The sequence below is a fragment of the Podarcis erhardii genome, assembly GCF_964252035.2.
Source record: "Podarcis erhardii genome assembly, chromosome: 6".
Classification (NCBI taxonomy): domain Eukaryota; kingdom Metazoa; phylum Chordata; class Lepidosauria; order Squamata; family Lacertidae; genus Podarcis; species Podarcis erhardii.
Window position 1 is genome coordinate 203418 of NC_138510.1, and position 21752 is coordinate 225169.

A 21752-nucleotide genomic window follows, 5' to 3' on the forward strand; every position below is an offset into this window, starting at 1 on the left:
GAGGCGCTATAAATGATCAGGAGCACACAAGACTTTCTCTAGCGCAGGAGCCTGGCCAGCACAAGCACAGGGGGGACTTTATTGCCCACCCCAGAGCACAGGGGCAGCAGCTATGGGGTCCCGCAGGAGTCCTGCTTCCTCCCTCTTCTGCAGGCAGCCACAGAAGGCACCCATGGGTCCAGCACCCCTCGCACAGGGGGTCCCATCAAAGGAGCCCTTGGGTGAGCTCTTTGATTTTGTCCATGTTGTGGTCAACTGCCCCGGCCAGGAACTGCACCCAGTTCTCTTCCGATGGAGGGCAGACAAAGCTGGCGCTGGGGAGGGAGGAGAGGGGGAAAGAGAGAGATGCAGGTGAGCGATGGGGGGCCACCCTGACAAGGCCCCCAGTCCCAGCATCGAGGGCAATTGTGCTGGCTATGTCTTTAAGACGGAAACCGTTTCCTCACCAGCTGTGCCAGCTGTGCCCCTCTGCCCACCCCCCCAGGCGGAAGCGGCAGAGACAGAGGAGAGGCTGCCCTGCTCACCTGGTCAGTTCCAACATCTTCTTTAGCACAGACGCCAACTTTGCAGCCTAGAAAGAAACAAGACGTCAAGCCCAGAGCCGCCGCTCCTGGAATTTCATCTTTTCTAGGAAAACCACAGTGCAACAGGGAGCAGGTGGTTTCTCGCCCGCTGGCCACAAGGTCGGCAGGCAAGTGCGAGGTCTTCTTAAAAGGGCTTCTCCCTTTGGCACTCCCTGGCTGGCACCGTACGGCCCCTCGGACACAGCCTTGACCTTTCACCCCGGAACAGAGGGAAGGGCTGTCCCAACTCAGGGAGGAAGACCAGGTCGATCTGCCAGCAGCATCTCCACGTAGGGCTGGGGAAGAGGCCCTCTGGCCTCAAACCACAGAGACGCCTTTGCCAGACAGCGGGGGCACTCCTTGGTTCAGCGGCAGCTTCCTCCATTTCTGCGCAAGAGAGACCACGGCTGCCTTTGCCAGGGGCAGAGAAGGGAAGGGGAGGCCAGCTTGGTAGAGGAGGAAGGGAAGGGCAATCTGCCACGGGGCATCAAGCACCCCCTTCTCCAGGGGGCAGGAGAGGCCCCCTCAGCCCCAGGGGCAACTCTCCGCTTGCACAGTCTTCTCTCCCGCAGGCCATCTTGGGGGTCCCAGGTCCCCCACCCTCATGGGCTGAAGTGGGGAAATAGGATCTCCCAAAAGCTGCAGAGGACCAGAGGCTTCCCCCAAAAAGCTTCATCGTCCCAAATGAGCAACTCACATTCAGCCGCAGAGCCAGCTGGTTCACAGGGGGGTAGGTGCTCAGCACCAACTCGTCCACACTGCAGAATAAAACAGGAAGGGAGGAAAGGTCAGGGGAGCCCCCAACCCAAAAGAGAGGCAGCCTGAGGGAGCAGAGCATGCACTGGACTCGGCTGCAAGGCTCCTGGGCGCCCCTTCCTCAGGCTCATGATACCCTGGGGGGGGGGACTTTCCAAGGACAGAGTGGAGCAACCCTGCAGGAAGGGCATTGGGACTGGTCTTGCTGCCCTGGCCCACCCCCTAGGCCACAGCAATCCCCCCAAGGCTCCCCCAGCTGCCTCACCTGGGGCTGACGTCTCCTGCAATGTCGGCCAGGTCGTCTAACTGCGCCAGCTGCTCAGCCTTGTCGGTCCTTCCACGGCCTCTGACGGCCCCCTGGACCCTCTTCAGGCAAATCTTGGCGGCCTTCACCAGCCCCAGGCAGGGGCCAAGCAGCTGCCGGTCAGCCGCCGACCAGTAAGTGTCCCTGTTTGCCCGCGAGCCCAAGTCCTCGTCCTCCAGCACATCACTGTACGGGTCTCCACCTTCAGTCTGCGCCTGAGCGAAAGGGACATGCCAGTCACACACTCATCCTGCCCCCCCCCAGGTAGGGAAGGGGGTGGGCATCCACCGTTTCAGTCACGGGAGAGGGAATACCAGGGGGGGCACCAAGTTGCTAACCTCCTCAGTCGGGCATTACAAGCAAGGAGGGAGGAAATAAGACTGATAGGATTGTGGAGTTGGAAGGGACTCTCCAGGTGTCATCTAGTCCAGCCCCCTGCAATGCTGCCTGGCAGCTCCCAATGCAGGTGGGGGGGGGCACTAAGGGAAGTGGGGGGAGGTGGAGGCAACCACAGCGCATCTGGGGACTCCCAGGTGTGCAGCGCAAGAGGGAATCCAGTCAAAACCCTACTAGATCAAGGAACGCTGTTACACCTTGTACCTGCTGCTTAATTTTGCTCCCTCCCAACTTTTAGCTCTTATATCTCCTTCTGTATCTGAATGGGTTGAGAAAATTTGGACTGTAGTAGCTATGACCAAGCCAAGTTATTATAAAATAACACATATATAGCAGTTTACACCTTTCTCCCATAAACCTGTTATTCTGGAATAACAAGTTCAGTGCTAACGCCCAACCTCATGCTGCTTTCAACTTGCTGAGTATTTCTGTATGCTCCTTATCTTTGGTTTATTTTGTCAATTAATAAAATGTAAAAAACCGCCAAACCTCTATTAGGCCAAAGTCTCCCTCTGACAACCCTTCATATCTCAGTAGAACAGATTTACAGGAAAGCCAAGCCAGTTTTTAACGGCGGCTACATAAGCTATTAAGAGCCCAGAGCAGAGGGGCAAAGCCCAGGGGTGGGGGCTCTATCAGGGCAGCCCAGGCAAGGAAGGAGCCCTTATCCGGAGAGGCTGCCTTTAGCCTGTGTGGGGCGGCCAAATGCCCTTATCTGCCCCCAGAAGCCACACAGAAGAAGAGGCAGAGGAGAGATCGGCACATCCAGAGGGGGGGGGGGGCAGTGGCAGGATTAAGTATGGGCTGAGCAGGCTGCATTATGGGGGGGGGCTTGGCCTTTTGCCAAAATAAAAATAAAGAAAAAATTTACTATCTGGGCCCAGTAACAGGAAAGAATGAGGTGCTCCATCAAGGGTCAATATGGCTTTTGTGAAAGGCATGAGCCCATTTACTCGCCCTGAACAAACACCCCCACCCCAATGTCAGAAGACTACATTCTGGCAATCTGCATTCTGACCTGAGCCCACCGTGTGCCGCAGCGTCTGAAAAGGCAAATGCAATTTCAGGATACCTAAATGTTGTGCTTAAACCCATTGGTCTGATGCTTCAAACTTAGAGGCTTTCCAGTTGCAGAATAGGGATGGGGATACCCCCTGCTCTCTTGCAAGTGAAGCCGGCGGACAGCCCCCCCCCCTCCCTGTGCACCTGCTTCATCTCCTCCAGTGCATCACTGACAATCCCCAGCGCCTGGGTAATGGCCAGGGTCACAGCCGCCTGGTTATCTGTGGGGAGAGAAGAAAGGGAGGAGGAGCAAGGCAAGAAGGGGAAGCAGCAATGGCAGCGCCCAGGGTGGCGTCCCTCGCCCTGCCCCCCGGCTGCCCTGGGGTGACCCCTGGCTCACCTCGAGGCATCCTGAAAACTCGGCTGCAGGCCTCCCAGACCCCTCCCGTGGAGACAAGCTGCTCCTGCGAGAGGCTGCAAGGGAGAGCGGAGAAGCGTCAGGAGGGGGCCTCCACTTGTGTGGCAAGGCCCAGGGGGCGGCAGAGGAGGGTGCCCCACTCTCTGGGGAGAGACGTCCCACACCTCCTGCCTCCCCCCAGCATTCCCTGGGAAGGTGAGGGCGGGAAGCAGCAGCTCACCTCTGCAGGGGGGTCCGAAGGATGACCTCGATCAGCTGAATCATCCCCTCCACCACCTGCACCGTGGCATCGCGCACTGCTCTGCGCAGCGTGGTCCCTGCAGGGAGCAAAGAGAGCCCCATCACCGCTGCCCTGCCTCCTTGGCACTCACGCACCGAGACTGCAGGCGGCAGCCCCCCCCCCCAGACCTCGTACAGAATCTCAGGCTCCTGGTTGGAAGGGACCTTGAGGGTCATCCAGTCCAACCCCCGCAATGCAGGAATCTCAGCTACAGAACCCGCGACATCCATCTCTGCTTCCAAGCCTCCAAGGAAGGCGAGTCTGAGCTGGATAGCTCAGCTACCTGGTGCTGATAAGGCCGAGGTGGCAGGTTCGATCCCCGTAAGGGACAGCTGCAGGGGTTGGACTGGATGACCCTCAGGCTCCCTTCCGACTCTACGATTCTATGGGTGACGGCTCCACTGCCCAACAGCTGTTCCTGCCAGAAAGGTCTTCTGAATGCTGAGTCGGAATCTCCTTTCTTGTAAACTGAACCCACTGCGTTGGGTCCTGCCCTCCAGAGCCGGAGAAAACCAGCCGGCTTCCTCTTACATGGGGCAGCCCTTCAGAGAAGCGAAGACGCCTCCCCTGCTATTGGGAGCCCCTTCCAACACTACAATTCTCGGATTCTTCTTTTCTCGCCAGCACAAGGTGCAGGAGCCCAACCTAGTGCCTGCCCCCTTGGCCTGCTCCTCACACGCTGCCCCCCAGAGAACCCCCTTGTCCCTCCTCGCGGGGCCCCATCTTGCTCACCTTGGCCCTTGGGGAGCTGGTAATACACGGAGGCGGCTGCCAGGACAGCGCTGTGCACCCCTTCCGCCAGGCTCTCCTGCTCCTGCAAGGGGACAGCACCCAAAGGTTATCTGGCTCATAATAATAATAATAATAATAATAATAATAGTAATTTATTATTTATACCCAGCCCATCTGGCTGGGTTTCCCCAGCCACTCTGGGCGGCTTCCAAAAGAATATTAAAATACTGTGATACATCAAACATTAAAAGCTTCCCTAAACAGGGCTGCCTTCAGATGTCTTCTAAAAGTCTGGTAGTTGTTCTTCTCTTTGACATCTGGTGGGAGGGCATTCCACAGGGAAGGTGCCACTACCGAGAAGGCCCTCTGCCTGGTTCCCTGTAACTTGGCTTCTCGCAGTGAGGGAACCGCCAAAAGGCCCTTGGCGCTGGACCTCAGTGTCCGGATAGAACGATGGGGGAGGAGACGCTCCTTCAGATATACTGGACCGAGGCCATTTAGGGCTTTAAAGGTCAGCACCAACACTTTGAATTGTGCTTGGAAACGTACTGGGAGCCAATGTAGGTCTTTCAAGACCGGTGTTATGTGGTCTCGGCGGCCGCTCCCAGTCACCAGTCTGGCTGCTGCGTTCTGGATTAGTTGTAGTTTCCGGGTCACCTTCAAAGGTAGCCCCACGTAGAGCGCATTGCAGTAGTCCAAGCGGGAGATAACTAGAGCATGCACCACTCTGGCGAGGCAGTCCGCAGGCAGATAGGGTCTCAGCCTGCGTACCAGATGGAGCTGGTACACAGCTGCCCTGGACACGGATTTAACCTGTGCCTCCATGGGCAGCTGTGAGTCCAAAATGACTCCCAGGCTGCGCACCTGGTCCTTCAGGGGCACAGTTACCCCATTCAGGACCAGGGAATCCTCCACACCTGCCTGCCTCCTGTCCCCCAAAAACAGTACTTCTGTCTTGTCAGGATTCAATCTCTTTTTTTTTTTTTAAAACGTTTTTATTGCATTTTCAGTTTACAGAAGAAAAAAAAAAGAAGAAAAATAAATAATACTCCAACTTTCAAAATACATTTTTAAATTGTTAGCTGGACTTCCCCACACCTCCCTCACCCTGCATTCTTTACAATAAAACAAATCAGCAAATTATTACCTTGTTTCGTGTCTTATTTATATCTTTCAAAATATTTTACTTCTAATTTTAAGGTGCCTTCTATCTAATATTTATGCCTTAAAATAAAAAATAAAATAAAAAATAAAAATCCTTTTTTATTTTAAGGATTCAATCTCAATCTGTTAGCCGCCATCCATCCTCCAACTGCCTCCAGGCACTCACACAGGACCTTCACTGCCTTCACTGGTTCTGATTTAAAAGAGAGGTAGAGCTGGGTATCATCCGCATACTGATGAACACCCAGCCCAAACCCCCTGATGATCTCTCCCAGCGGCTGCATGTAGATGTTGAAAAGCATGGGGGAGAGGACAGAACCCTGAGGCACCCCACAAGTGAGAGCCCAGGGGTCTGAACACTCATCCCCCCCCCACCACTTTCTGAACACGGCCCAGGAGGAAGGAGCGAAACCACTGTATAACAGTGCCCCCAGCTCCCAGCCCCTCAAGACGGTCCAGAAGGATGTTATGGTCGATAGTGTCAAAGGCAGCTGAGAGATCCATCAGAACTAGGAAACAGCTCTCACCTTTGTCCCTAGCCCGCCGGAGATCATCAACCAGTGCGACCAAGGCAGTTTCAGTCCCATGATGAGGCCTGAATCCAGACTGGAAGGGATCCAAATGGTCCGCTTCTTCCAGGCGTGCCTGGAGTTGTTCAGCAACCACTCGCTCAATCACCTTGCCCAAGAATGGAAGATTTGAGACTGGGCGATAGTTGGCCATACTGGCCGCATCTAAAGATGGTTTTTTAAGAAACGATTTAATAACCGCCTCTTTCAACGGGTCTGGGAAGGCTCCCTCACGGAGGGAAGCATTCACCACCCCACGAAGCCCATTGCCCAGCCCTTCCCGGCTAGCTTTTATAAGCCAGGATGGGCAAGGATCAAGGAGACAGGTGGTTGGTTTCACTCGTCCAAGCAGCCTGTCCACATCCTCGGAGGTAACAGATTGGAATTGATCCCACGCAATTTGACTAGACAGGTCTCTAGCACTCTCCCGTCCCGGTCCTGCTCCCATGGTGGCGTCTACCTCTTCCCGAATCTGAGTGACTTTATCTGCAAAAAACTGCAGGAGTTCATGTGGCCCGTACTGGGCCCCGATGTAGCAGGTGGTTCCGCTAAATTGCGGACCACCTGAAAAAGTCTCCTGCTGCTGTTTTCTGCAGATGCAATAGAGGCGGTGAAGAAAGTCTTCGCCGTCGCTACCGCCACTTGGTAGGCTCGACATTGAGCTCTAACCCATGTCTGGTCAGCTTCAGAATGGGTCATCTGCCACCGGCAGCTCCCCCCACCCCGCAAAAAAGGCCCTGGGCTCAGACAACTAGGTGGGGGGGAGAGGAGAGATCTGGGAGCATTGAGGGAGAATTATTGGAAGCCTGTGAAATTAAAGCAAAGAATGGATCAAATAAGAGGAGAAGGGCCTGCCCCCCAAGCGGCCTCGCCAGCTGCTCAGGTGCCTGGAGCGTTGGATGTGCCCTCTGCCCGGGGCCAGGGCAAGCCACCCACTGGGTGGGGTGAGCTGGGGCAGGGCCGCTGCATGGAGCCTGGCCACCCCCGCCCCTCAGCTGCCGTTTGGGGCAGCGTGGAGCCTGCAGGTGCCTAAGCCCCCAAGTCACCCCCAGGAGAGACACATGGCTTGGGCATGCTGCACAGTGGGGCACCCAGTGCCCCTCTCTCTCCCCCCCCCCACCTTTGCTCTTGATTGATTCCAGGAATAGAGAGTGTTGTTCTGTTCGGCATCATCATCATCATCGCCATCATTATACATTCCCTGTGGCATTTTTAACTGTCAGGTTAATTCAGACTCCCCGAGCCCCATGCCATTTTGTCACCCCCCCCCCCTTAGTGATGGCACCCGGGGCGGCCTGCACCCACCGCACCCCCGTCCTATGTCACTGAACCCTCCCCCCCCCCGCAGAAAAATGTTGCAGGGAATGAGCCGCGTGGGCAATGCCCGGGCTGATGGGAGGGGGCCGAGGGACGGGGGCTCCTCCGGGAAGGCCCCTCACCCACCTGGCGGGAAGGCGGCGGGGGTCTCGAGAAGGCCAGGCTCAGCTTGGTGGCTTCCTGCGAGGCGGCCTGGAAGGCTTCCTCTGCGGAGAAGGGCAGGAGGGTGAGCGGGGGGGGGGGGGGTCGAGGGGAGAGGCCCCCGCCGGCCAAGGGGGCAGCCCGTCCCGGGGCGGGGAGGGGCGGGGGGGGGGCTCCGCCAAGGCGGCACCTACCGAGGGCCTCCCAGAAGCGCGCGGCCTCGAAGCCTCCGGCGCCCTCCCCGCTCTGGCCGCCTGCAAGAGAAAGGGGCCTCGGAGCGCGGGCAGAGCGCCGCCCGGCCCCGCGCAGCTCGCCCAGCGCCGCGCTCAGGGCCTCCCGCACCCGACCCAGCGCCGCCGGAGACCCGGGAGACGCCGCCATCGCCCGAGCAGGCCGCGCCCCAGAGGAGCCGGCGCCCCACTTCCGGCTCCCCGGCGCCCGCCCGCCAGGCAGCGGAAGGAAGGAAGGAAGGAAAGGGGGAAGGCTGGAGCCTGGCCGCCTCGCATCCCCGCGCTCTGAAAAGTTGGAAGCCGCCCAGAGTGGCCGGGGGTATGCAGAAGAAGAAGAAGAAGAAGAAGATTAATAAATGCATGTTCTCCATGAGCCACGCGATGGAGCCCAGCCGGCCTTTCCTGGACGCGGCTGCCGGGCTGCTTCCGTGCGACCCCTCGCTCCTGCCCCGCACATGGCGGCTCCTACATCCCGCGGCAGGGAACCGGAGCTGTGGGTGAAGAAGCCTCGCCACCGCAGCCCTCGACGCCGAGCGGCTCCACTGCCGGAAGTCTCTTCGCCGAGGCAGTTGCGGGAGGGGCGCGTGCGCATGCGCAGTCGCCTCCACGGGCGCCCGGCCGAGCAGAGCCCTTCGCTCCGCGGCTCTTTCCTCGGGATCCCGGCGTTGCAGAGCGGGAAGCAGGGGCGCGGGCGGGGCTCCCTCCCAGCTCTACCCTTCGGGGCACGCGGAAGTATTGCTGGGCTGCCCGGCCGCCTTATCAGGATGGTGCACCATGTTCTTCCCGGGAAATTGGAAGGGGGGCGAGAGACTCCCCCCCCCCCGCCCACGAGCCTTGCCTCTCCCCACCACCAGGCAAAGCTAAGTTACAGATAGGTAGCCGTGTTGGTCTGCCATAGTCAAAACAAAATAAAAAAATTCCTTCCAGTAGCACCTTAAAGACCAACTAAGTCAGTTCTTGGTATGAGCTTTCGTGTGCATGCACTTCGTGTGCATGAAACTTCTGTTTCAGTGTATCTGAAGAAGTGTGCATGCACACGAAAGCTCATACCAAGAACTAACTGAGTTGGTCTTTAAGGTGCTACTGGAAGGAATTTTTTTATTTTGTTTAGGCAAAGATAAGAGAGTCTCCGCTGCACATCACCAGGCCATTCTCTCACACACGGGGATTTTCCTGCCTTTCACCCCTCGCGTCAAGAGAGAAGAACAGCAGCATCTCTGCCAAGGGCTTGCATCTGCAAGGGGAGCTCAGCTCAGGAGCCCGCGACTCCCTGCCAAACTCTAGGTCTCCAACAGAGGAAGTGTCAATACCAAATGTAGCAATTCACGGATAAATGTTTCTGTGTACAACGGGAAATCTTTAGAAATTCACAAGAAATCACTCGCTTCATCAGTCTTCTCAGTTCCAATGGTATTTAGGAGTGAGGTATTAGGGGAAGGGTGAGAGAGCCCACCATAATCCCCGAGATGTGCAGTCACATCCGCAGGAGTCATGACTGGTGATATGCTGCCCCAAGAATGTCAGACAGATTACCATCTCAATCACAATGCCTACCTGCCCCACAGTGGGATGAAGCCCCATCAAGACAAAGGGTGTATTTGACTTGACTCAGGGATCTGGTTACTGTAAATGCTTTCCTTTGTACTGTAATTGACAGGGGCATGCCTGGATCTCGGATTCTACCTGAGACCACACTTTTTTTGTATTATGGGAAACTTTGGAATACGGATGTAACCCACAGATCAAGGCTTCTGGCTGCTTTTTTGCTTCTATCTCCTGGCTCTCTTGTGTGATGACCTTTGGCATCGTCCAGGACACAAGCCCTTTGCTGGCCCCCATAGAAGGGTGCCGTTCTCCCACAGAAAAGACACTCAGAAGCACAACGGGGGATCCGCTAGGACAAATTTATTTGCAAGAGTAAAATCTGGCAGGCAGAGTGTTGTCAGGACAGGGGCGCCATGAGCAGAGTGTGGGGCCCTGTACTGCCCATTCCCAGCCCCTCCGACAACCCAGGGCGATTACGTTTCACAAAAGCAATATACTACTTGATTGTAAAAGCACTTTGACACTTGTCATCTTGCTTCTTTGGAAAAGACAGAGCAGGCAGGAAGCAGAACGTGGCTCCTGGAGCTGCAGGGCAGGTGAGGAGAGACAGCAAGGAGCAACTTCCTGAGTTGCCTTTACCTGCTCATCTTACTGTTTGCTTCATCTCACCCCGTTGTCATGTTAAAAGCTCTGCAACTCTTTCATTGAACCAAGTCCACCATGATAGGGTGACCAAACGTGGTAAAAAAGATTAATATGTGATAAAAATATTAAAATATTTTATGGAAAGCAGCTCCCATGAGGGGGGCCAGCCTCCTAGTGCAGGTAATTATTCACGTTCAAGCGGTTGGCCTCCTCGGACCAAGCAGCGTGGGTTGCCCCGTCCATCTCAGGGGCGAGCCGGTTGCCGGACTCCAGCGTGTGGTGCTCACCCCCAATGGTCTCCCGGCATTCCGGGCAGCGGGTCGTCTGCATGGCCCCCCCGCACTCGCCAATGACGTAGAAGTGCCCGTTGCGGCACTTGAACCAGTGCCCGCGGGTGGCTCCGCTGACGGCCGCCACAATCTGCTTCCTTTCCTCCTCGGAGATGCCCAGCCCGGCGACGGTGGGCAGAACAGCCTCCAGCTCCTTCAGCTTGGCCTTCGCCTCGCTCTCGGCCTCGGGGGTGAACCTGCCAGGCCCCTCCAGGACCTTCCGGGCCGCGCTGACCAGCTCCGCTGTGCCGGGGGCCCGGCTGGCCTTCTCCCCAGCAGTGCTGCACCTCGCCAGGAGCTCCACCAGGTAGGTCATCCGCCGCAGCTCGGTCCGCAGCTCAGACACCTGCTGCCCACTGAAGCTGTCGCGGGGCTGGTCTAGCCAGCCGGCCACCTCGGCCAGGCGCCTCCTCACCCCCTCCTGCTCCTGCTGCGCCAACTTTCCTACATTGGCGATCAAGCCTGCCACCTGCGCGTAGAAGCCAAAGAGGGTCTCCACCAGCCCCAGGGTGCTGGCGGAGAGGGAGTCGTCCTCCAGCCTCTCCCTCAGCTGCCTGTGCTGCCTGGTCAGCTGGCGCCTCAGGGTGGTCTCCTGCTGGAGCGCCCTCATCAGCTGGAGGGCACCCGAGGCGATCTCGGCTGAGCTGCCCTGCATGCGCCCCTTCACCACCTCCACCTCTGCCAGGCTCCTCTTCACCAGCGTGCCGTAGCGCAGGCTCTTCCGGACGGGCGTCTGGCAGCTGGGGCACACCTTCAGCCGGACAGCCCCTTCCTCTTCCTCCTCGTCGCCATCCATGTAGCGGTCAAGGCCCAGCGCACTGAAGATGTGCCCACAGTCCTCCAGCTGCACAAAGCGGGCGTCCGGCTCATCCTCGCAGCCAAAAAAGATCTGTGTCAGCTCCTCCGCGTCACAGGTCAGGCACTTCTGCGGGCAGGGCTCCCCACACAGCCCGGCACAAGGGTGCCCGCAAGGGAGGGGCTTGGGGCAGGGCACGTCACAGCGCGGCCGGTCACAGGGCTCAGAGCACAGGCGCCTGCACTGGTGGTGCTGGCAGCGCCACTCGCAGGGCTCCATGCAGGGCGAGCAGGGCGCCCCACACTGCTTGGGGCAGCGGCTATGGACGCAGCGGTTCTGGCAGGGCTGGCGGCACGGGGGGCAGTCCCTGGTGCAGGGCTGGCGGCACTGGTGGCCGCAAACCAGCGGGCGCTTGCAGGGGCTCCGGCACGGCTGGTGGAAGCGGCCCCCGAAGCAAGCGTGGCATGAGCCTGGGCAAGGATGCCCACACTCCAGGACGCTGTCACACTTCGTCTTGCAGCGGATGGGACGCCCGTATGCCATCTCTGACGCTGCTGAACATGGCACCTCCTGGCTGTGCCCACATGGCAGCGTCGCCAGGACCAGCTCTGGGCAGCGCCTCTCGCACTGCTGGCCGCAGGTGAGCTGGCAGGCATGCCCGCACTCCAGGGTTTTCCCGCAGGGCTCCTTGCAGCAGAAATCCTCGGCGGCCATTGAGCAGGGGACCTGTTGCTGGTGGCCGCACCTGGGCACCGTCTTGGGCACCTTCACCTGGCACTTCCCGCAGGGCTCACAGCACAGCCAGGGACAGCGGTGCCCGTTGTCACACAGCACCTTCTGGCAGGGCTTCAAGCAGCGGAGCTCCTTGTGCTGCAGATCGTAGGGGTGGCACGCCCGGGGGCAGACGTGGCCACAGCCCAGGCGGGTGTCACAGGGGACGCTGCAGCCCCCCTCGGGCACCTGGCGGAAGTCCTCTGCCTGCACCACGTCCGTCTTGGTCTGCGGGTGGTTCTGGCAGGCCAGGCGCAGCGCCCGGCCCACATGGCCCTTCTCGCGCAGAGTGTGCAGGATCCTGCTCCAGAGAGGCACCTGGCTGAGCATGCCCATGTTGCCCACACAGTAGAGGCCCTTTTTGGCGCGGGAAAGGGCCACGCAGATGCGGTTGGGGATCTGCAGGAAGCCCACCCTCCCCGCCAGGTTGCTGCGCACCAGGGAGAGCAGGATGATGTCGTTCTCCTCCCCCTGGTACTTGTCCACCACGTGGACCTTGACGCCCTGGAACTCCTTGGCCGGCAGCAAGCGGCGCAGGCAAAAGAGCTGCCCCGTGTAGGTGGTGAGGATGCTGATCTGGGAGGGCTGGTAGCCCTGGCGCAGCAGGTAGCGGCACAGCTCCACCACAAACTGGGCCTCGTGCTGGTTCTGGTGGCTGCGGCCCTCCTGGATCTCCTGCTCGAGGAAGCTGTGCTCCACGAAGAAAAGGTTGGAGGAGACGCCCTGAGCAGAGAGGGGGAGAGGGGAGGAGGCTGCTGAGCTGGCAAGGCAGAGTCTCCTGGCCAAAGGCTGCCAGCCAGCCAGGCGGAGGCAAGGGGAGGGGAGAGATGATGCTCACCTTGATGTTCTCGTAGCGGAGCACCGAGGGATGGTTCTCCAGGTCCTGGTAGATGTGCGGGGTGAGCAGCTGGGCGATCTCTGGCCTCATGCGGTGCTGCAAAAAGGGCAAGCCGAGGGAGAGGTGATGGAGAGGGGAAGGCAACCGCCCTCACGAAAAGAGGGGCTGCCTCAGGTGGCCACCGCCCTTCTCTGCTTCAAGGTCTGAGGGGGGAACCATGTCTGGCTGCCTCTGGGCCGCCCACCCTAGAGGAGAGCAGCCAGGGTCTGGGGCTGCCCCCAGCCAGGCAGGAAAGGCTCCCAGCTCTTCTTCCCTCTTTCCTCGCTTGTGCGTGAAAGAGAGAAACCCCCATTTGGAGGCTGTCAATGCTTCCCAATCCCAGCTCCTGGAACACCCCCAAGGGGAGCCAGTGCTCTTGCACCCAGATCCCGACTTTGTGGGTTTCCCTTTGGAGATCTGCTGGGCCTCTCAGAGAAGAGGCCACTGGACCGGCTGAGCCCCCTTTGGCCTGATCCAGCAGCCTCCACAGAGCAAGCGAGGGGAGGGGGCCGGGGGGGGGCTGCTTGTGCCTCACCTGGAAAGCGAGGCGGACGAAGGGAAGGCCAACCTTCACCAGCCGCTCAAAGAGAGAAACCTCCAGGTGGAAGTTCCTGGCCAGGTCGTAGACGTTGGCGCTGGGGCGCAGCTGCAAGGAAAGAAGGAAGATGGAGCCCGTGGGGTGGGGGGCGGGGGAGAAGGGGTGGGGCCCAAGGCCAGCAGACCCCACCCCTCATCTGGCCCACCCACCCACCTACCTGCTGGTGGTCTCCAATGAGGATGAGGTGCTGGCAGGCCCTGCTCAGCGTGGTGATGACGTGGGCCTCAAGGACTTCGGCCGCCTCTTCCACAATGACCACGCGAGGGGCCACCTGCTGCAGGACCTGGCGGTACCGAGCGGCTCCTGGGGTGAGATGGGGGGGGTTAGGGGACGCCCTGATCTCTGCCCCCTCTGCCTCCAAGCCAGGCTGCCCCCTCTCCAATTGGAGGAAGTGTGAGGGCAACGGCGGCAGCAACTACCGGAGAGGAAGACCCACAGGCAGCCCTGCAGGCGTGTTGTATTGCAGCTGGGCAAGGAAGCAGTTGAGAGAGGCTCCTCTTCACTCCCCCCCCCCATGACAGGTGGGCCCCCCAGGGTGTGTGGGGCAGCTTGCTGCACAGGCTCCTCCTCACCTGTGGTCGTCATGCCCACGATCTGGGCTGTTCTGAAGACGCAGAGGTCCTGGTGCTGGCGAAGCTCAGCCAGCCTGTCGGCCGCCGCCTGGTACTTCTCTTTGTGGTGCAGCATCTCGCGCTGGATCTCAGCCTGGTGCTTCTGCAACCAGTACCTGTGCGGCACAAAGGTCAGGTTCTGCCCTTAAGCAGAAAGAACCAGGGGCACCAATATAAGGGGGGGACGACGACACACACACCTAACTTGCTAGTGGCACATGTGAAAAGGATCACAAGCTGAACACGAGTCAACTGTGTGATGGAGCAGCAAAAAAATGTGAATCCACAGAACTCGAGAAGTCATAGTCCCACTTTATGCTGCCTTGGTCGGACCACACCTGGAATGCTGTGTCCAATTCTGGGCACCACAATTTTAAAAGGATGATCAAGGGTCAGTAAACCAAGCCTTATGAGGAACTGGGGATGTTTGGCGTGGAACAGAGGAGGCTGAGAGGAGATGCGAGACCCCTCTTCAAATATCTCAAGGCTGAGAAGTGGGAGCAAGCTTGTTTTCTGCTGCTCCGGTGGGTAGGACTTGAACCTGTGGCTTCAAGTTGCAAGAAATGAGACTCTGACTCAACACCAGGAATAACTTTCTGAGCATCAGAGCTGTTTGACACTGGAATGGTCCCCTCGAGGGGCTGTAGACTCTCTATCCTTGGAGGTTTTAAAGCAGAGGATGGGCAGCCATCTTTAAGCGATGCTTCAGCTGAGATTCCTGCATTGCAGGGGGCTGGACTAGTTGACCCCTGGGGTTCCTTCCCATGATTCTGTTATTCTATCTGTGGGGGAGGCCCCTGGAACAGAAGTTACCTGTAGAGCTTCCAGCGGGAGCTGAGGTTCAGCTGCCACACATCCAGGAGGGCCTCAGCCTCCTCTTTGGTCATCGCCTCCCATTTTTTCAGTTCCGCCTTTGCTTGTCGCTTCATCTTCTTCTTCCGGCCCGGCTGCAGCTGCAGAGAGAACCGGAGGTGGGCAGGTGAGGAAAAGGCCGGGGCAACCCCTGTCCTGCCCACCTCAGGGGCAGCGACAACAGAGCTTTCACCCCCTCCAATGCAACACACTGTGCCCCCCCCTCAATACCTGAAACCCAGCGTTTTCTGCCCCATGTGGGGCTCTCTGCTCCCCCTTCTCCTCATCATCCAACCGCATGGCCAGAAACAGGTCGTCCAGGTTGTGCCTGGGGGGTTTCCTCCTCCACAGCCGCCCGTCCTCATCGTAGTCCAGCAGCCGCTCGCGCTGAATCAAGTCTGCCTCCTCCACGACCTGCAGCAGCTCTGGCTCTGCCTGTGGGCCTTCCCCCGCCTCCTGGTCTTCCTCAATGCCTGAAGGGCCACACAGAGACCGGTAGGTGGCGGCAGAGAGTGGGCAGGCCCCAGGCTCCTTCCGTGTCTCGAACTCGCCACCTCATCCTTGTCCCACCCAGAAGCTGCCCAAAGGAAAGCCCCTTACCTGCATTTTCTGGCCATCCTGGATCGGCCATGTTTTCAACCGGCGTGACGCCAAGTCCCAGCCACTCCAGGATCAGAGAGTGCTTTGGATCCATCCAGTCCTCTTCCTGGAACAAGGAGGAGCAGCTCAGACCGGCTCAGCGGTGGGTGGGCAGGTGCCACAGTCCCAGGGACCCCAAGACAGGAAGGCAAGCAGGAGCCGGGGCCACGAGAGGGGTGGGGAAGGCGGGGAACCCTTGCAACCGCCTCGTGCTCCCAGAGAGCCAGGAGGTCTCTCTGCAGCAGGAGGTTCTTCTGGGAAAATCTCCCTCCAGGGCGATGAGTCTTTCATGGGTGCTGACGGTTTAGTGTGGCAGCACCTGCCCTTGGGAACTCCCTGCCCCTTGACGTCAATCAGACGCTGCCACTTTGCTCTTTTTGGTGCCTGCTGAAAACTTCCTTTTTAGACAAGCCTAACCTCGATGGTTAGAAACTTTCAACATCCTGAATTTTTCTTGATTGTTTCTACGTATATAAACACACACACAAATTTCAAGCAGGTGCATCTATCAATTTAATGAAATAAATAGATAGATAGATAGATAGATAGATAGATAGATAGATAGGGTGGTTTCTTCCATGACTGGAGTCCCCATCAGCCCCCCCCCCTTTGAGGGAGGAATTCCTACTCATCAGAGCAGCCAAACAGCTCACACTCTCGCCCAAGACTTTGGCCCCTGCTCTGTTGCTTCCAGCTGAGGGGCTGGAGAAGCCCTTGAGGAGTTGGGGGGCTCCCCCTCTGCTCTCCCAGGGGCACTTGGTCCCTAAGGCGGGGAGATCCCGGTGGGGTGTCTTCTTGCAGGGCTGCCTTCCGCCGCCCCCCCCCAGATGCGCCCCTCCTGCTCCTTACCAGGCCCCTCACGAGGCTCTCCCAGTGCCGGCTGGAGATGCAGCTCCGCAGGTGCTTCTCGTGCAGAATCCCGTGCAGCCCGCACTCCAGCTGAGCCGCCCCTCGGCTGAGTTCGAACTCGGCCTCCCGCATCTCGCAGGTGATCTGCCCTCGGGAAAAAGAGGCCAGGTCAGCCCCTCCAGCGGACAAGGCCCAGCAAGGGATCAAGACCCAGCAGAGGACAGCTGGGGGCGCCCGGCCGGGCAGCTCCGCTCCCTGCCCCTTCTCTGCTGGCGCCTCCAACTGCTCTCCCCCCAAGGGCACCCTGCTCAGTCCCTCTGCTCCGCCCAACCTCCAGCTCTGGCCCTGGTCTGCGGAGGCAGCGTGGAGCTCCCTTTCAGCAACAAGGCAGCATTTCCACAGGTGCTGCGCTCCAGTGACAAAGCAGCCCTCAGCTCTGGCAATGGCCTGAGCATCCAAGGTGAAGAGATGTCAGTCTGCGTAACAGACTCCCCCAGGAGGGGCAGGGGGAACGGTCGCTCCTTCCTTGGAGGTATTTAAACAGAGGCGGGGTGGCCGCATGGGAGGGGTTCTTGGGCTGCGATTTCTGCGTTGCAGGGGTTGACTAGATGACTCTTGAGGGTCCCTCCATTTCTCTGTGCTTTGCTGATTTGGCTGTTCTCCTGGGCAAAGTCCCAGCAACACCCCCCCATGAACGACACCCTCCAAACCAGCCCCCCTCCCCCCTTCCTCGTACGTACATCATTGTAGGACCACCGGAGGTGGCCAGGCAGGCCTCTCCAGAAGTCGCTTCTGCCCCGCAGCTGCTGCAGGGTGAACGGCTTCAACTTCTCACTGTTGCTCCTGCCACCAACCCGCACGATGCCCGTCGGCTGGAACGCCTGGATTCCTGGCGGGGGGGGGGGGGAGACGTAAAAGTCAAGGTGGGATATCTAAGCAGGGGACCCACACCCTCCCGCCACTGCCAGGACAATGGGCAGCCACCCGTACAGCGACACCCCCCCCCCCGCAAAGGAGTCTCAGTAATTCCTGCAATGCAGAGGATTGGACTGGATGGCCCTTGAGGGTCCCTTCCAATTCCGCCAATCTCTATTCTCTCCTCCCCCCCTGCCCAGGGCAGGCAGACCCCCCACCTTCCAGGAACTGGTCCAGGGCATGGTTGGTGTAGCAGACCACAAGGAGGGGGGTCTCTCCGCGGGCGGCCTTGTTTTTCAGCAGGACTTCCATGATCTTCAGCCCAACGTAGGTCTTCCCTGTGGGAAAAGTCCTGTCAAAGCAGGAAGCTCCGTCTACCAACCCCCAACGGGCATCAGAGGGCCCCCCTGCAGCCTCAGCCATTCCCCCCCCACCAAGAAAGGCTAGCAGCTGGGGGGGTCACAAGCTGCACTCCCCTTGCCACAGCCAACTCACTGCCATTCCAAGCAGGATCTGCAGGCAAGCAGCACCCTCCAGCCTTGGCTCGGGTTCAAATCCCATGAGGCAAAGGAAGACACCCGATGCCAGAGTGACAGGGGGTCGGAAAAGTGGGCCTTGTAGGGTGTCAGGATCCAGCCAACTGGCCGGCTCCACTTCACACCCACCCGTTTCAGGCAGAAATCTGAGCCTCCATCTGGAAAGGCATGGTGGTACAGTGGTTAGAGCATCAGACAAGGACCTGGGAGAGACCGGTTTTCAAATCCCTAAGTCAGCCTTGCGCTTCACTTAGTGTGCCTCTGGGCCTAGCCTGCCTCACAGGGTTGGTGTGCGGATAAAACAGGAAGGAGAATTCTGCGTGCTGCACCCTGAGCTCCTCAGAGGAAACTGTCAGTATTTTTCACTGCTGCTATTGCAAAGGGTCACAAGACCGGATGATTTCATTTGTTATGAATGTGCGAATGGAAGTCAGGCTGATAAACTTCCGCTTTGTTCTTTCTGTCTCCAACAGAGAGGATGTGTGAGGAAGCTGCTCACACAACTGTTGCTTTTATTTCTTTGCTGTAAATAAAGATGCTTGATGCTACAATTCCACCACAGCTCTGCTTTTGCTGACTCTGCCAACGTGTGCACGTTATCTTTTGGACGTGTGTTGAAATTTATATGGGACTCTGCCATCAAGGGACGGAAATGTGATAAATACATACAGTTTCCGGCCCTGGAGAGATCCTGGAACTCCTCTGCGGCGAAAGGCTCCCCCTCCCAACCCCAGTTCCTGCAAGAGACACCTCTTCCTCGGAGGATGGGATGCCCGACTCACCTGTTCCCGGAGGCCCTTGGATGATGGCCAGCTCCTTGGTCAGGGCGAGTTTCAGGGCTTGCAGCTGGGACTCATCCAGGCCCACGGCTTCCTGGGTCGGCCACTGGGAGGCATCCAGCACGTCGACACGGCCCTCAGGGGCTCCTTCCGCCCCAGCAGGGGGAGGCTTGGCCATCAGGCACCTGAGGTCGTAAAGGCTGCTTCCCGGCTCCCTCCGCAGGTATGCCGGCTCCCTCACCTGGGCCTCGCAGTGGACAATGTACCTCTGGAAGGGGACGTCTTCCTCCCGCAGCTCCTGCAGCCCCTGCAGGACGTGTCGGTAGGCCTCGAAGTAGGCGGTGGTCTCCACCATGACGAAGGAGTCGGAGGGCTGGACCTCGGCCAGCAGGGCCTGGCTGTGGGCGGCGAAGGAGAGGCGGACAAAGCCCTTGCGCAGCTCCTGGGGCTCCCGGTCGGAGACCGTGGCAAAGAGGAAGGTCTCAAAGTTGTCCTTGGACAGGCAGACCAGGGAGCCCCACAGCAGGCGTTTGGAGTTCTCCCACCGGATGGCGCCCAGCGGCGTGGAATCAAAGCGCACCTTGTAGTCAATGCCGGTCCGGGAGCAGAGCGGAGCCAGGATCCGGGCGTCCAGGTACACGCGGATGTCGTCCAACCTCCTCCTGCCCGGGCCGGCATCCTCAAAGCTCTGGAGCAACTGGAGGATCCCCTCCCTCAGCGGCCGGACAAAGTCCTCCCTCAGGAGGCGAAAGTGGGTGTCCAGGTAAAGGGCGGGGCTCTGGTAGGGCTGGCTGATGAGGTTGGGGCGCAGGAAGGGCTTCTGGCCGCGGCTCACCTCCTCGTAGGTGGGGTAGATGGACATGGTGCGGTACTCCCCTTCCTCGCCCGGGGTGGTGGGCTGGAGGAGGGTGCAGCTGTCCACCCGCAAGGTGCCCTCGCGCCGCCGCTCCTGGAGGTGCTGGATGAAGCCCTGCAGCTTCTCCAGACTCTGGTCCAGCTCCTCCAGGAAGTCCACCCCCAGGGCCCGGAGGCCGTTGACGGAGCCCGGCAGGACGGACATCAGCAGGGCCACCTTCTGGAGGGAGCTGGCCGGGAAGATGCTGACCACCTCCTGGACCAGCGCCACCACGCTGGCAATGTGCTGGGGGCACTGGCGCCGCACCTCCGGCCGGGCCTCCGTCAGCATGTCGGCCAGGTACTGGGGCAGGCAGACCCGGAGGAAGGAGGACTCCTTCACCGTCTCCAGCAGCCGCTGAATGCTCTGGCGGTCCAGGCGGGAGAGGCAGGCCTTGCGGAGAACCTGGCACAGCAGCTGTACCAAGTCCGGCCTCATGGCAACTGGGGAGAGCGCCTCCCGCAGGCGGGGGCTGGAAGCCAGCGTGATGGCCACCTCCGAAGGGTCCTTCTCGAGGAGTTCACGGAGGAAGCGGGGGCTGATCATCGGGCCTCGCTGCTGCTGAGAGCCTCCTGGCCCTGCGTGGGGCCGCTGGGTGGGGTCAGCATTTGGGCCCCCCTCTCTTTGCCTTCCTGGGCCATCCCTGGCCGGCCCTCCCTGGTTCTGTCCCCCAGCCCTCCGCTCCTCCCTCGGATCAGCCCCAGGCCAGAGGCCCCCTCTGCGAGGGTTGCGTGCCCCGTCCTGGTGGGGGGTCCGGCCACAGCCAGCCCTCCGCTCCGCAGCTCTGCCAGGGCCCCCCTCATGCTGCCCACTTGCGTTCTGCTGGGAGGCTCCTCCATCTTGAGGCTCTGCAGAAGGAAAAGAGGGGAGTTAGAGAGTCTCTGGGCAGAAGCCCAAGTGCTGCCTCCTTCTGTCCCCCCCCCCATCAGGGGATAACTTTGGCTTCGCCCCTCCAAAGTTAGGCAGGGGCTGAATTCTCCACCCAGGGGCAGCATCCAGAGGGATCTGGGAGGGAACTGGGCGGCTCCCTCCTCCTCCTCCTCCCCCAGAAACGATGGACCGGGGGCGGGGCGGAGAGCCGGGCCGGGCGGGGTCGCCCAACCTCCCGTTGCTAAGAGCCGGAGCCGCAGGACGGGGATTTCCCGGCGGGAAGGGGACGCTGGACCAGATCCAGCCGCCAAAGCTGAAGCAACTGCTGGGCTCCTTTTTTCGCCTTCTCATCCCGGTGCGGCAGAAGGGAGAAGCCCGGGGCTCTCCGCTCACGCCGAGCCTGACGAAGGCGGAGACGCCTCCCCAACCAGCCCGTGGTCGCCCTGGGAGGCGGGAGGGGGGGGCAGAAGCCCCTCTTTGGACTCCGGAGCGAGCGGGGTGGACCCTCCTTCCGTCAGGGATCCTCCGAGTCCTGCATTGCGGGGGTTGAGTTAGATGGCCCCTGGGGATCCCCCCCTTCCCAGTTCGAGGATCCTCCCGCTGTTCTGGCGAGAAGCGCAGCCTTTGAGCGGAGCCTCCCCTCCTGCCTCGGGGGAGCCTCCGGTCCCCGAAAGCTGCGCTTCTCCTCCGCTCTGGCCCGGCCAGCCGCTTTCAAGGACTGGGGTTTCAATGTACAGTGGGACCTCGGGTTAAGTGCTTAATTCGTTCCGGAGGTCCGTACTTAACCTGAAACTGTTCTTAACCTGAAGCACCACTTTAGCTAATGGGGCCTCCTGCTGCTGCCGCGCCGCCGGAGCACGATTTCTGTTCTCATCCTGAAGCAAAGTTCTTAACCTGAAGCACTATTTCTGGCTTAGTGGAGTCTGTAACCTGAAGCGTATGTAACCCGAGGTACCACTGTATTTTTAATCTTTTGTTGGAAGCCGCCCAGAGTGGCTGGGGAATCCCAGCCAGATGGGCGGGGTAGAAGTAATAAATTATTATTCTTATACTTCTTCTTATTATTCTTCTTCAATTGTGGCTGTCACCTCGGCCTCGGCCTCCCGCTCCTCCGCCTCTTCGCGGCCGGCGCTGCTGCTGCCCCCTTCCTCGCCCGCGCCCCTCCATGGCTCGGCTCCGCTCGGCGCTCCGCTCCGTCCCGTCCAGGCGCCTCCGGGCTCTGCGCCGCCGCCGCCTCCGCCGCCGCCGGCTTTTCAGCTCAGTTTCGCCTTTCGCTTTCCCCTTCCCGGCTGGCTCCGCCCCCGCTTTCGCTTTCGCTTCTCCCCCCCGCCCCGCCCCGCCCCGCCCCGCCCCGGAACCCCTGCGCCCCGGGC

General features: G+C 59.7%; 2 protein-coding genes across 2 annotated transcripts; both read right to left on the minus strand.

The window, feature by feature from the left end:
- Nucleotides 1–33: 33 nt before the first annotated feature.
- CCNDBP1 (cyclin D1 binding protein 1) lies at nucleotides 34–8038 on the minus strand. Its single transcript, XM_081866574.1, has 10 exons — nucleotides 7947–8038; nucleotides 7628–7709; nucleotides 4452–4533; nucleotides 3660–3756; nucleotides 3422–3495; nucleotides 3226–3302; nucleotides 1585–1838; nucleotides 1261–1321; nucleotides 525–571; nucleotides 34–314 (listed from the first exon to the last, which is right to left on the minus strand). Exons 1-10 carry the CDS (start codon nucleotides 8021–8023, stop codon nucleotides 206–208), a joined length of 960 nt encoding a protein of 319 aa, XP_081722700.1. The 5' UTR covers nucleotides 8024–8038; the 3' UTR covers nucleotides 34–205.
- A 1724-nt stretch (nucleotides 8039–9762) lies between these two features.
- Nucleotides 9763–21691, minus strand: ZNFX1 (zinc finger NFX1-type containing 1). Its single transcript, XM_081868316.1, has 13 exons — nucleotides 21468–21691; nucleotides 18618–20357; nucleotides 17518–17637; nucleotides 17125–17273; nucleotides 16385–16528; nucleotides 15497–15602; nucleotides 15128–15369; nucleotides 14858–14997; nucleotides 14006–14160; nucleotides 13591–13736; nucleotides 13371–13481; nucleotides 12797–12892; nucleotides 9763–12681 (listed from the first exon to the last, which is right to left on the minus strand). The coding sequence occupies exons 1-13, from the start codon at nucleotides 21544–21546 to the stop codon at nucleotides 10234–10236; spliced, it is 5676 nt and encodes a 1891-aa protein (XP_081724442.1). The 5' UTR covers nucleotides 21547–21691; the 3' UTR covers nucleotides 9763–10233.
- Between the last annotated feature and the right edge of the window lie 61 nt (nucleotides 21692–21752).

Bases quoted from the DNA above. Each gene is read 5' to 3' on its own strand.
- CCNDBP1 (XM_081866574.1), bottom strand. From the start codon at position 8,023: ATGGCGGCGTCTCCCGGGTCTCCGGCGGCGCTGGGTCGGGTGCGGGAG. The intron at 3,496-3,659 runs GTGAGCTGCTGC...TCTCCCTTGCAG, and splicing joins CTTCGGACCCCCCTGCAGAG to CCTCTCGCAGGAGCAGCTTG. The intron at 572-1,260 runs GTGAGTTGCTCA...GTTTCTTTCTAG, and splicing joins AGCTGGCTCTGCGGCTGAAT to GCTGCAAAGTTGGCGTCTGT.
- ZNFX1 (XM_081868316.1), bottom strand. From the start codon at position 21,546: ATGGAGGGGCGCGGGCGAGGAAGGGGGCAGCAGCAGCGCCGGCCGCGA. The intron at 14,161-14,857 runs GTAACTTCTGTT...TGTGCCGCACAG, and splicing joins TCCCGCTGGAAGCTCTACAG to GTACTGGTTGCAGAAGCACC. The intron at 12,893-13,370 runs GTGAGGCACAAG...CCCTTTTTGCAG, and splicing joins TCGTCCGCCTCGCTTTCCAG to CACCGCATGAGGCCAGAGAT.